Source organism: Hyla sarda, chromosome 4, assembly GCF_029499605.1.
Source record: "Hyla sarda isolate aHylSar1 chromosome 4, aHylSar1.hap1, whole genome shotgun sequence".
NCBI classification, from domain to species: Eukaryota; Metazoa; Chordata; class Amphibia; order Anura; family Hylidae; genus Hyla; species Hyla sarda.
The window spans coordinates 409,933,788-409,948,229 of record NC_079192.1 but is presented as its reverse complement, the minus strand read 5'-3'; the positions used below and the strand labels follow the sequence as shown (position 1 = coordinate 409,948,229).

Here is a 14,442-nt window from a genome sequence, read left to right as displayed (position 1 = left end):
GAGCTGCACTCACTATTCTGCTGCTGAGATCACTGTTACATACATTACATTACTTATCCTGTACTGATCCTGAGTTATATCCTGTATTATACTCCAGAGCTGTACTCACTATTCTGCAGGTGAGGTCACTGTGTATATACATTACATTACTTATCCTGTACTGATCCTGAGTTATATCCTGTATTATACTCCAGAGCTGTACTCACTATTCTGCAGGTGAGGTCACTGTGTATATACATTACATTACTTATCCTGTACTGATCCTGAGTTATATCCTATATTATACTCCAGAGCTGTACTCACTATTCTGCTGGTGAGGTCACTGTGTACATACATTACATTACTTATCCTGTACTGATCCTGTGTTATATCCTGTATTATACTCCAGAGCTGCACTCACTATTCTGCTGGTGGGGTCACTGTACATACATTACATTACTTATCCTGTACTGATCCTGAGTTATATCCTGTATTATACCCCAGAGCTGTACTCACTATTCTGCTGGTGAGGTCACTGTGTACATACATTACATTACTTATCCTGTACTGATCCTGAGTTATATCCTGTATTATACTCCAGAGTTGTACTCACTATTCTGCTAGTGAGGTCACTGTGTACATACAGTACATTACTTATCCTGTACTGATCCTGAGTTATATCCTGTACTATACTCCAGAGCTGTACTCACTATTCTGCTGGTGAGGTCACTGTGTACATACATTACATTACTTATCCTGTACTGATCCTGAGTTATATCCTGTATTATACTCCAGAGCTGAACTCAGGATCAGTACAGGATAAGTAATGTAATGTATGTACACAGTGACCTCACCAGCAGAATAGTGAGTACAGCTCTGGAGTATAATACAGAATATAACTCAGGATCAGTACAGGATAAGTAATGTAATGTATGTACACAGTGACCTCACCAGCAGAATAGTGAGTACAGCTCTGGAGTATAATACAGGATATAACTCAGGATCAGTGCAGGATAAGTAATGTAATGTATATACACAGTGATCTCACCAGCAGAATAGTGAGTACAGCTCTGGAGTATAATACAGGACATAACTCAGGATCAGTAATGTAATGTATATACACAGTGACCTCACCAGCAGAATAGTGAGTGCAGTTCTGGAGTATAATACTTCCATACATACGCTGACAGATGGTCGTACATCCTGACCTGTGCGGTGTTCTCCCATATGACCGCAGTCTGACGATATCCCAGAATGGAGGTCACTGGACCAAAAATAGACAGAGCCAAAATGCTGGAAGCTGAGACCATGAACCATCTGGCAGAAGATGACGGGTAGCGCTGTCCTCATACATAGGGAAAAGGACACGACTACAACTCCCAGCAAAACTACAACTCCCAGCATGCCCGGACAGCCGAAGGCTGTCCGAGCATGCTGGGAGTTGTAGATTTTGCAACAGCTGGAGGCGCACTGGTTGTCTCTTTGCAAGTGACATGGAAACATCTACCAGACCTTGAGATAATAATGCATGGATATGAGAACTGGAGCGCCCCTTTAAACTCTTAAAGTGACAGCGCGCCCCTGACGCCGGTTACATCACAGGCTTCTCTTGGAGTTAATGGAGGTTTTAAAGAAACCACAAACGAAGCCTCGAGGAAGTGCAGGAAGATTACAGAGGAGGCTTGAAGGAAACGGCCTTATTAACCCTTTCCCCTCCGGCCTCGCAGGCCGGGAGACTGGAGTCACCTCATCTGTGTTTTTATGGGGGAAAAATTTTAGGTGACAACAGACGCGGCTATTATTCCGGCATCCACAGGCGAGGAAACTGAGAGGAAAATCCCAAAGCTGGCAGGATGTGCTGGGACTTGTAGTCTCCTTCGTCTGTTGCGGTTCTCTTGGCCTGCTGCTCCAGGGGTGCCACCCAGAATTATCACCGTTCCTTCACTTTAAATGCAGCAGTCCCTTATTTTTCTGTTATTCCTATTTGGAATTTGTCGGATGACACAGAGTTAAGTTGGTCGGATGGCGCAGGGTTAAGTTGGTCGGATGGCGCAGAGTTAAGTTGGTCGGATGGCGCAGAGTTAAGTTGGTCGAATGGCGCAGAGTTAAGTTTATCTCATGCTGAAAAGTTGAGTTTGTCAGATGGCGCAGAGTTAAGTTTGTCAGATGCTGCAGAGTTAAATTTGTCTGATGGTGCAGAGTTAAATTTGTAAGAGGCTGCAGAGTTGCACAAAGTCGTTTCTCATTTACCTTTTGTCATATGCTACAAAGCTTGTCAGATGCTGCACTGTTCAGGTTGTTTGATGGCACAGAGTTAAGTTTGTTGGGTGCCACACAGTCAGGTTTGTCAGATACTGCACTGTTAAGTCTGTCTGATGCTGCACAGATAAGTTGGTCAGAAACTGCGCTGTTAAGTCTGTCTGATGCTGCACAGATAAGTTTGTTGGACACTGCATGGTTAAGTCTGTCTGATGCTGCACAGATAAGTTTGTCAGACACTGCACTGTTAAGTCTGTCTGATGCTGCACAGATAAGTTTGTTGGACACTGCACTGTTAAGTCTGTCTGATGCTGCACAGATAAGTTTGTTGGACACTGCATGGTTAAGGTTGTCTGATGGCGCAGAGTTAAGTTTGTCAGATGCTGCACAAATAGGTTTGTCAGATACTGCACTGTTAAGTCTGTCTGATGCTGCACAGATAAGTTTGTCAGACACTGCACTGTTAAGTCTGTCTGATGCTGCACAGATAAGTTTGTTGGACACTGCATGGTTAAGTCTGTCTGATGCTGCACAGATAAGTTTGTCAGACACTGCATTGTTAAGTCTGTCTGATTCTGCACAGATAAGTTTGTTGGACACTGCATGGTTAAGTCTGTCTGATGCTGCACAGATAAGTTTGTCAGACACTGCACTGTTAAGTCTGTCTGATGCTGCACAGTTAAGTTTGTTGGACACTGCACAGTTAAGGTTGTCTGATGGCGCAGAGTTACATTTTTCAGATGCTGCGCAGATAAGTTGGTCAGACACTGCACTGTTAAGTCTGTCTGATGCTGCGCAGATAAGTTGGTCAGACACTGCACTGTTAAGTCTGTCTGATGCTGCGCAGATAAGTTGGTCAGACACTGCACTGTTAAGTCTGTCTGATGCTGCGCAGATAAGTTGGTCAGACACTGCACTGTTAAGTCTCTCAGATGCTGCGCAGATAAGTTGGTCAGACACTGCATGGTTAAGGTTGTCTGATGGCGCAGCACAGTTAAGCCTGTCACCTGACGCTCTATTAAGTTTGTCACATGACGCTCAATTAAAACATTTGTCACACGACGCACAATTAGGATTTGTCAGGAAGCTGCGTCTGTTCGGCTCCGGCTGCATTCATTATATATCGGAGATGTGACTGTCAGATGCAGCAGAGCCGGATTTGCCAGATGCGCGTCCAATTATGTTCCCCTAAAGATGACAAATCCGGCTCTGCTATACCCCAACCATGTCGGAGACACCACACACCCCGACGCAACAGCGCTCCCTGTGGCGAAAAATAGAAAAAAGTCTGTGGCAAAAAACAAAAAAAAAGTCAATGGGGGGGGAAAAAGTTGGTAAACACCCACGTAGTGCCACCCTACCACGGGCAAAGCATCTCCAAGTCCCTGTGGTCCATGTCCCTTGGTCTTAAAGGGGCGGTAGCCCTAATATCAGACTTAACGTTTGGTGGCTTTTCACCTGTTGCAAAACTACACACACACCTCAGATGTTGCGAAACTACAACTCCCAGCATGCCCGGACAGCCGTTGGCTGTCCGGGCATGCTGGGAGTTGTAGTTTCGCAACTGGGAGTTGTAGTTTCGCAACGTCTGGAGGTGCCGCAGTTTTGGAGACCAGAGATCTAGACTATGGGACATCTCGCAACGTTTCCATTGACTTCAATGGGGCAGTGCTTTGCCGCTACCAGCCTGGCATTGGTGTGCCACCATAGTATCTGTAGGGCACTTACCTATGTCGGAGTTGCAGAAGGCATCCTGGGGGTGACTGGGGGCGCAGGTGCAGCCGTCCACCGGGTACAAGAAGTCCCCAATAACTAGGGAGAGGGTGAAGAGCAGGAGGTTGGTGATGGCAGACATGGCGCGGCGGGCAGGATCCACAGGACTGATCACCACTATAACCTGGTACCACTGTGCTGCCCGCCTGGTGACTGCAGGTTTATATGTAGCAGAGCGTGCGCCGGCTGTCCCCTCCTCTGTCCTGCCCCCGGAGCCCAGGCCAATGGCATCATTAGGACTGCAGGAGGGGGTGGCGAGTCTCAGCTCAGTCCCTCTTATGTTTCCTTGTAGGGGATAAGGGAATGTTCTGGGGGGGGACTCTTTAGGGACCGTGATTACTAAAGCAGAGGATCTCAAGTTCAAAACAACAGCCCCTCTGCCAGGCGTGGGACCCGTGCCAAGGCACCGCAGCCAACACTGTGCCGTTACCTCTTACTGTGGATGTAGCAGAGCTGAGTTTGTCATTGGGCACAACTCTTTTATTTTGTTTTACACAGGACTGCAGATTATGTTGTAATTCGAGGGGTATCAGTAAACTCTGCTACATCCGTACAGGTGCACAGGAATTACCTCTTACTCTGGATGTAGCAGAGCTGAGTTTGTTATTGGGCACAACTCATAGTTTTACATAGGACTGTAAAGAAACTCGTAACTCGTGCTGTATCAACAAAGAGCTTTATAGCTTTTTGAGCTCTGCTACATCTGTATAAGTGCAGAAGGATTATATCTTACTGTGGATGTAGCAGAGCTGAGTTTGTCATTTGACACAACTCATTTTATTTTTATATTTTTTACACGGGATTGCAGATTATCTTGTAATTCAAGGATTACCAATAAGCTCTGCTACATCTGTACAAGTGCACAGGAATTACCTCTTACTATGGATGTAGCAGAGCTGAGTTTGTCATTGGGCACAACTCTTTTATTTAGTTTTTTTTAAACAGGACTGCAGATTATCTTGTCATTCGAGTGGTATCAATAAGCTCTGCTACATCTGTACAAGTGCACAGAAATTAGGTCTTACTGCGGATGTAGCAGAGCTGAGTTTGTCATTAAACGCAACTCATAGATTTACATAGGACTGTAGAGAAACTCGTAACTCGTGCTGTATCAACAAGGAGTGTAATAGCTTTTTGAGCTCTGCTACATCTGTATAAGTGCAGAAGGATTATATCTTACTATGGATGTAGCAGAGCTGAGTTTGTCACTGGGCACAACTCATTTATTTTTTATTTTTACACAGGACTGCGGATTATTTTGTAATTCGAGGGGTATCAGTGAGCTCTGCTACATCTGACAAGTGCACAGAAATTAGCTCTTACTCTGGATGTAGAAGAGCTGAGTTTGTCATTGGGCACAACTCATAGATTTACATAGGACTGTAGAGAAACTTGTAACTCTTGGCGTATCAACAAAGAGCTTAATAGCTTTTTGAGCTCTGCTACATCTGTATAAGTGCAGAAGGATTACATCTTATTATGGATGTAGCAGAGCTGAGTTTGTCACTAAGCACAACTCATAGTTTTACATAGGACTGTAGAGAAACTCGTAACTCATGATGTATCAACAAGGAGCTTATTAGCTTTTTGAGCTCTGCTACATATGTATAAGTGCAGAAGGATTACCTCTTATTATGGATGTAGCAGGGCTGAGTTTGTCACTAAGCACAACTCATAGTTTTACATAGGACTGTAGAGAAACTCGTAACTCGTGCTGTATCAACAAAGAGCTTATTAGCTTTTTGAGCTCTGCTACATCTGTATAAGTGCAGAAGGATTATATCTTACTATGGATGTAGTAGAGCTGAGTTTGTCATTGGGACAACTCTTTTTTTTTTTTTTTACACAAGACTGCAGATTATGTTGTAATTCAAGGGGTATCAGTGAGCTCTGCTACATCTGACAAGTGCACAGAAATTAGCTCTTACTATAGATGTAGCAGAGCTGAGTTTGTTATTGGGCACAACTCATAGTTTTACATAGGACTGTAGAGAAACTTGTAACAGCTTAACAGCTTTTTGAGCTCTGCTACATCTGTATAAGTGCACAAGGATTATATTTTACTGTGGATGTAGCGGAACTGAGTTTGTCATTGGGTGCAACTTAGTTTTTTTTCTACTTTTGCATAGGACTGCAGATAAACTTGTAACTCTCTGGATATTAATCAGCTCTGCGACAACTGTATAAATACACAAAAATTAGCTCTTACTACGGATGTAGCAGAGCTGAATTAGTTATTGGGCACAACTCATTTTTTTTCTTTTTTTGTAGTTTTACATAGGACTACAGATAAGCTTGTAATTTATGATGTAATAAGGATCTTAATGGCTTTTCGGCTCTGCTACATATGTATAAGTGTGCAGGGATTACCTCTTACTATGGATGTAGCAGAGCTGAGTTTGTCATTGGGCACAATTATAATTTTTTTAAATTTATTGTAACTTGCGGGGTATCAATAAGCTCTAGTATATGGATGCAGAAACATATTACTATGGATGTAGCAGAGCTGAGTTAGTTGGTGGATTGAACTCATTTTTTTGTAGTTTTACATAGGACTGCAGATAAACTCATAACTCATTGTATAAAAACAAAGTTCTTAATGGTTCATTCAGCTCTGCTACATATGTATATGTGCACAAGGATTACCTCTTATTATTGATGTAGCAGAGCTGAGTTTGTCATTGGACACAACTAATTTTTTGTGGTTTTACATAGGACTGCAGATGAACTTGTAATGTGTGGTATATCAACAAAGAGCTTTATAGCTTAATAAGTTCTACTACATCTGTATAAGTGCACAGGGATTATCTCTTACTATGGATGGAGCAGAGCTGAGTTTGTCATTCGGCACAGCTCGTTTTTTGTAGTTTTACATAGGACTGCAGATAAACCTGTAAGCTCTGCTACGTCTGTATATAGTGCACAAGGATGACAGAAGATTTTTCAAAATAAAAAATGTGTGAAGTCACGCCCCGCCCCCGCTATGCAAGTCTATGGGAGGGGGCGTGACGGCCGTCACGCCCCCTCCCATGGACTTGCATAGCTGGGGCGGGGCATAATGTCACACAGGGGGAGGCGGAGTCGTGATGTCACGATACTCCGTCCCCGTGGTCGCCTCCCGGCTGTTTGTGAGCTGGCACCGCGGCGTGCAGCTCGAACAGGTGGGTGGCGAGTACAAGATTGCGGGGGTCCCCAGCGGCGGGACCCCCGCGGTGAGACATCTTATCTCCTATCCTTTGAATAGGGGATAAGATGTCTCAGGGCTGGAGTACCCCTTTAATAGATAAGTCAGCTCTGCTACATCTTATATGTTCTACAGGATGACATACAGTCATGGCCGTAAATGTTGGCACCCCTGAAATTTTTCTATAAAATGAAGTATTTCTCACAGGAAAGGATTGCAGTAACACGTTTTGCTATACACATGTTTATTCCCTTTGTGTGTATTGGAACTAAACCAAAAAGGAGGAAAAAAAGCAAATTGGACATAATGTCACCAAACTCCAAAAATGGGCTGGACAAAATTATTGGCACCCTTAACTTAATATTTGGTTGTACACCCTTTGGTAAAAATAAGTGAAATCAGTGTCTTCCTATAATCATCAATAAGCTTCTTACACCTCTCAGCCGGAATGTTGGGCTCTTCCTTTACAAACTGCTCCAGGTCTCTTATTGGACGGCGCCTTTTCCCAACAGTAATTATAAGATCTCTCCACAGGTGATCAATGGGATTTAGATCTGGACTCATTGCTGACACTTCAGAATTCTCCAGCGCTTTGTTGTCATCCATTTCTGGGGCTTTTTGACGTATGTTTGGGGTCATTGTCCTGCTGGAAGACCCAAGATCTCGGACACAAACCCAGCTTTCTGACACTGGGCTGTACAGTGCGACCCAAAATCCATTGGTAATCCTCAGATTTCATGATGTCTTGTACACATTCAAGGCCCCCAGTGCCAGAGGCAGCAAAACAACCCAAAACATCACTGACCTCCCCCATATTTCACTGTAGGTACTGTGTTCTTTTCTTTGTAGGTCTCATTCCATTTTCGGTAAACAGTAGAATGATGGGCTTTACCAAAAAGATCTATCTTGGTCTCATCTGTCCACAAGATGTTTTCCCAGAAGGATTTTGGTTACTCAAGTTCATTTTGGCAAAATGTAGTCTTACTTTTTTATGTCTCTGTGTCAGCAGTGGGGTCCTCCTGGGTCTCCTCCATAAGGGGGTCCTCCTGGGTCTCCTCCATAGTGGGGTCCTCCTGGGTCTCCTCCATAGTGGGGTCCTCCTGGGTCTCCTCCATAGTGGGGTCCTCCTGGGTCTCCTCCATAGTGGGGTCCTCCTGGGTCTCCTCCATAGTGGGGTCCTCCTGGGTCTCCTCCATAGTGGGGTCCTCCTGGGTCTCCTCCATAGTGGGGTCCTCCTGGGTCTCCTCCATAGTGGGGTCCTCCTGGGTCTCCTCCATAGTGGGGTCCTCCTGGGTCTCCTCCATAGTGGGGTCCTCCTGGGTCTCCTCCATAGTGGGGTCCTCCTGGGTCTCCTCCATACTGGGGTCCTCCTGGGTCTCCTCCATAGTGGGGTCCTCCTGGGTCTCCTCCATAGTGGGGTCCTCCTGGGTCTCCTCCGTAGTGGGGTCCTCCTGGGTCTCCTCCGTAGTGGGGTCCTCCTGGGTCTCCTCCATAGTGGGGCCCTCCTGGGTCTCCTCCATAGTGGGGTCCTCCTGGGTCTCCTCCATAGTGGGGTCCTCCTGGGTCTCCTCCATAGTGGGGTCCTCCTGGGTCTCCTCCATAGTGGGGTCCTCCTGGGTCTCCTCCATAGTGGGGTCCTCCTGGGTCTCCTCCATAGTGGGGTCCTCCTGGGTCTCCTCCATAGTGGGGTCCTCCTGGGTCTCCTCCATAGTGGGGTCCTCCTGGGTCTCCTCCATAGTGGGGTCCTCCTGGGTCTCCTCCATAGTGGGGTCCTACTGGGTCTCCTCCATAGTGGGGTCCTCCTGGGTCTCCTCCATAGTGGGGTCCTCCTGGGTCTCCTCCATAGTGGGGTCCTCCTGGGTTTCCTCCATAGTGGGGTCCTCCTGGGTCTTCTCCATAGTGGGGTCCTCCTGGGTCTCCTCCATAGTGGGGTCCTCCTGGGTCTCCTCCATAGTGAGGTCCTCCTGGGTCTCCTCCATAGTGGGGTCCTCCTGGGTCTCCTCCATAGTGGGGTCCTCTTGGGTCTCCTCCATAGTGGGGTCCTCCTGGGTCTCCTCCATAGTGGGGTCCTCCTGGGTCTCCTCCATAGTGGGGTCCTCCTGGGTCTCCTCCATAGTGGGGTCCTCCTGGGTCTCCTCCATAGCGGGGTCATCCTGGGTCTCCCCCAAAGTGGGGTCCTCCTGGGTCTCCTCCATAGTGGGGTCCTCCTGGGTCTCCTCCATAGTGGGGTCCTCCTGGGTCTCCTCCATAGTGGGGTCCTCCTGGGTCTCCTCCATAGTGGGGTCCTCCTGAGTCTCCTCCATAGCGTTTCATTTAATTTAAATGTCGACGGATAGTTCACGCTGACACTGATGCCCCCTGAGCCTGCAGGACAGCTTGAATATCTTTGGAACTTGTTTGGGGCTGCTTATCCACCATCCGGACTATCCTGCGTTGACACCTTTCATACATTTTTCTCTTCCGTCCCCGCCCAGGGAGATTAGCTACAGTGCCTTGGGGTGTAAACTTCTTGATAATGTCTCGCACTGTGGACAAAGGCAAATCTAGGTCCCTGGAGATGGACTTGTGACCTTGAGATTGTTGATATTTTTCCACAATTTTGGTTCTCAAGTCCTCAGACAGTTCTCTTCTCCTCTTTCTGTTGTCCATGCTTATTAGTGTGGCACACACAGACACACAATGCAAAGGCTAAGTGAACTTCTCTCCTTTTTATCTGCTGTCAGGTGTGATTTTTATATTGCCCCCACCTGTTTATTGCCCCAGGTGAGTATAAAGGAGCATCACATGCTTGAAACAATCTTATTTATCCACAATTTTGAAAGGTGCCAATAATTTTGTCCGGCCCATTTTTGGAGTTTGGTGACATTAGGTCCAATTTGCTTTTTTCCTCCCTTTTTTGGTTTAGTTCCAATACACACAAAGGGAATAAACATGTGTATAGCAAAACCTGTGTTACTGCAATCCTTTTCTGTGAGGAATACTTAATTTTATAGAAAAATTTCGGGGGGGCCAACATTTACGGCCGTGACTGTAAGGAGTTTAATAAAATAATTGTCTCTTTCAGGCATTGGATGATTGTATCATTTTGATGATTTAAAGGGGTACTCCGGTGGAATTTGTTTTTTATTTTATTTTTTTATTTTAAATCAACTGGTGCCAGAAAGTTAAACAAATTTGTATATTACTTCTATTATAAGATCTTAATCCTTCCAGTACTTATTAGCAGCTGAATACTACAGAGGAAATTCTTTTCTTTTTGGAACACAGAGCTCTCTGCTGACATCATGACCACAGAGCTCTCTGCTGACATCTCTGTCCATTTTAAGAACTGTCCAGAGTAGGAGAAAATCCCCATAGCGAACATATGCTGCTCTGGACAGTTCCTAAAATGGACAGAGATGTCAGCAGAGAGCACTGTGGTCATGATGTCAGCAGAGAGCTCTGTGTTCCAAAAAGAAAAGAATTTCCTCTCTAGTATTCAGCAGCTAATAAGTACTGGAAGGATTAAGATTTTTTAATAGAAGTAATTTACAAATCTGTTTAACTTTCTGGCACCAGTGGATTTAAAAAAAAAAAAAAAAAAACCTTTAATGATAGATACAGCAGAGCTGATCTTGTAGGCCGTTGGCTGTCCGGGCATGCTGGGAGTTGTAGTTTTACAACATCTGGAGGTCCGCAGGTTGGAGACCACTGTTATATAGGAATATATACACATGTAGCAGAGCTGAGTTTGTCAAGTGGCACAGCACTCAATGATACCGCCATTTGTAGTATTATATAGGAACATATACAGATGTAGCAGAGCTGAGTTTGTCAATCAGCACAGCTATATATGATATTACAGTCCATATTATTATATACGGATCTATACACGTTTAGCAGAGCTGAGTTTGTATAACAGCACAGCTATATATATATATATATATATATATATATATATATATATATGAGATTACAATCCATAATAATATATAGGAACATATACAGATGTAGTAGAGCTGAGTTTGTTTAGCAGCAGAGATATATATATGATATTACAATCCATAATAATATATAGGAACATATACAGATGTAGCAGAGTTGAGTTTGTCTAACAGCAGATATATATATATATATATATATATGATGTTATAATCCATAATAATATATAGGGATGTATACACGTGTAGCAGAGCTGAGTTTGTCTAACAGCGCACAGCTATATATGATGTTATAATCCATAATTTTATATATATATATATATAAATATATATATATATTTAGATAGGAATGTATACAGATGTAGTAGAGCTGAGTTTGTCTAACAGCACAGCTTTAAATTATAATTTATAAAGTTATACAGGGATGTAGTAGAGCTGAGTTTGTCTAATATTGCAATCTATAATATTGTACAGGGATGTATACATCAGTGTTTCCCAACCAGTGTGCCTCCAGCTGTTGCAAAACTACAACTTCCAGCATGCCCGGACAGCCAACGGCTAGAGGCACACTGGTTGGGAAACACTGATGTATACAGATGAAGTAGTGCTGAATTTGTAGAATTTTTTTTTTTTTTTTTACATGGGACTGACTGCATTTTCAGGTTAGATAGCTCTATCAGCTCTGCTACATCTGTATAAGTATACAGGAATTACATGAAAAGAAATAAAAAGATCTATTGCAGAATACTATATACTGATATATATGTGTGTGTGTGTGTGTATATATATATTAGTAGTCCTTACAGATGTAGCAGAGCTGAGTTTGTCACATGGCACAACTCTTTTTTTTTGTGTGTGTGGTTTTACATAGGACTGTTGATAAGTCTACGGTGTCATTTCAAGTCAGAGTTTTAATCATTCCTAATAGCTCATTCGGCTCTGCTACATTTACACCTGTATACGGGCACTAATACTACCATGTCTGTGCGTAAGAGCTTCTGCAACGTACTGTACACTTATCACTGACAGATGTAGCAGTGGGGAGTTTGTCATTGGCCACAACACTTTTTTTTGTGATTTTACATAGGACTGCACATTAATATACTATAATATTATAACTTACAGATGTAGTAGTAGGGAGTTTGTCATTGGGTACAACATTTGTTTTGTGATTTTACATAGGACTGCAGAATATTTACTATAATCTTATAATTTACAGATGTAGCAGTAATGGGTTTGTCATGGGGCACAACACTTTTTTGTGATTTTACATAGGACTGCAAATTAATATACTATAATATTATAATTTACAGATGTAGCAGTAATGGGTTTGTCATTGGGCACAACACTTTTTTGTGATTTTACATAGGACTGCACATTAATATACTATAATATTATAACTTACAGATGTAGCAGTAATGAGTTTGTCATTAGGCACAACACTTTTTTGTGATTTTACATAGGACTGCAGATTAATATACTATAATATAATTTACAGATGTAGCAGTAATGAGTTTGTCATTGGGCACAACACTTTTTTGTGATTTTACATAGGACTGCACATTAATATACTATAATATTATAATTTACAGATGTAGCAGTAATGAGTTTGTCATTAGGCACAACACTTTTTTGTGATTTTACATAGGACTGCAGATTAATATACTATAATATTATAACTTACAGATGTAGCAGTAATGAGTTTGTCATTAGGCACAACACTTTTTTGTGATTTTACATAGGACTGCACATTAATATACTATAATATTATAACTTACAGATGTAGCAGTAATAAGTTTGTCATTGGGCACAAGACCTTGTTTATGATTTTACATAGGACTGCAGATTAATATACTATAATATTATAACTTACAGATGTAGCAGTAATAAGTTTGTCATTGGGCACAAGACCTTGTTTATGATTTTACATAGGACTGCAGATTAATATACTATAATATTATAACTTACAGATGAAGCAGTAATGAGTTTGTCATTGGGCACAAGACCTTTTTTATGATTTTACATAGGACTGCAGATTAATATACTATAATATTATAACTTACAGATGTAGCAGTAATGAGTTTGTCATTGGGCACAACATTTGTTTTGTGATTTTACATAGGACTGCAGACTATTTACTATAATATTATAATTACAGATGGAGCGGTATTGCGTTAGTCATTGGGCACAATACAATTTTACATAGGACTGCAGATAGATCGACTACGTTATCTTAACTCAGCATTTTGCACAGTGTCATGCAATAGTTAAAGGGTTTATTCAGGAAAAAAAACTTTTTTTTTTTATAAATACCAACTGGTGCCAGAAAGTTAAACAGTTTTGTAAATTACTTCTATTTAAAAAAAAAAATCTTAATCCTTTCAGTCCTAATGAGCTGCTGAAGTTGAGTTGTTCTTTTCTGTCTAAGTGCTCTCTGATGACACCTGTCTCGGGAACTGTCCAGAGTAGAAGCAAATCCCCATAGTAAACCTCTTCTACTCTGTGCAGTTCCCGAGACAAGCAGAGATGTCAGCAGAGAGCACTGCTGCCAGACAGAAAATAACTCAACTTCAGCAGCTGATAATTATTGGAAAGATTAAGATTTTTTAATAGAAGTAATTTACAAATCTGTTTAACTTTCTGGAGCCAGTTGATATAAAAAAATTAAAATATATTTTTTTTTCCTGGAATACTCCTTTAAGTAGCTCACAAAGCTCTGCTACATCTGCTTAAAGGGGTATTCCAGGAAAAAAACTTTTTTTATATATCAACTGGCTCCAGAAAGTTAAACAGATTTGTAAATTATTTCTATAAAAAAAAATCTTAATCCTTTCAGTACTTATGAGCTGCTGAAGTTGAGTTGTTCTTTTCTGTCTAAGTGCCACGTGTCTCGGGAGCTGTCCGGAGTAGAGGCAAATTCCCATAGGAACTGCACAGAGTAGAAGAGGTTTGCTATGGGAATTTGCTTCTACTCCGGACAGCTCCGGAGACACGTGTCATCAGACAGCACTTAGACATAAAAGAACAACTCAACTTCAGCAGCTCATAAGTACTGAAAGGATTAAGATTTTTTTTAATAGAAGGAATTTACAAATCTGTTTAACTTTCTGGAGCCAGTTGATATATATATATATATATATATATATATATATATATATATAAGTTTTTTTTCCTGGAATACCCCTTTAAGTGAACATGGATGACATAAAAGATTCCAAAATAAAACAGTGTCCCTACCAGACACGGGAGCTGAACCAATGCAGAGATACACTGTGCATAATACTGAACGATTATTCCTTACAGGTTCAGCAGAGTTGAGTTCGTCAT

General features: G+C 42.4%; 2 protein-coding genes across 5 annotated transcripts in view; one reads left to right on the top strand and one right to left on the bottom strand.

Annotated features, from left to right (window-relative positions):
* TIMP3 (TIMP metallopeptidase inhibitor 3) overlaps positions 1-4,141 on the bottom strand; it is a 57,116-nt gene extending 52,975 nt beyond the window's left edge. The window contains exon 1 of the mRNA XM_056517692.1: positions 3,967-4,141. Coding sequence (XP_056373667.1) covers positions 3,967-4,093 — 127 coding nt within the window. The 5' untranslated portion in view covers positions 4,094-4,141. The remainder of the gene's footprint in view (positions 1-3,966) is intronic.
* The window catches only part of SYN3 (synapsin III), a 301,143-nt gene that overhangs the window by 209,009 nt on the left and 77,692 nt on the right, over positions 1-14,442 (top strand). The gene's annotated exons all lie outside the window — the stretch shown is intronic.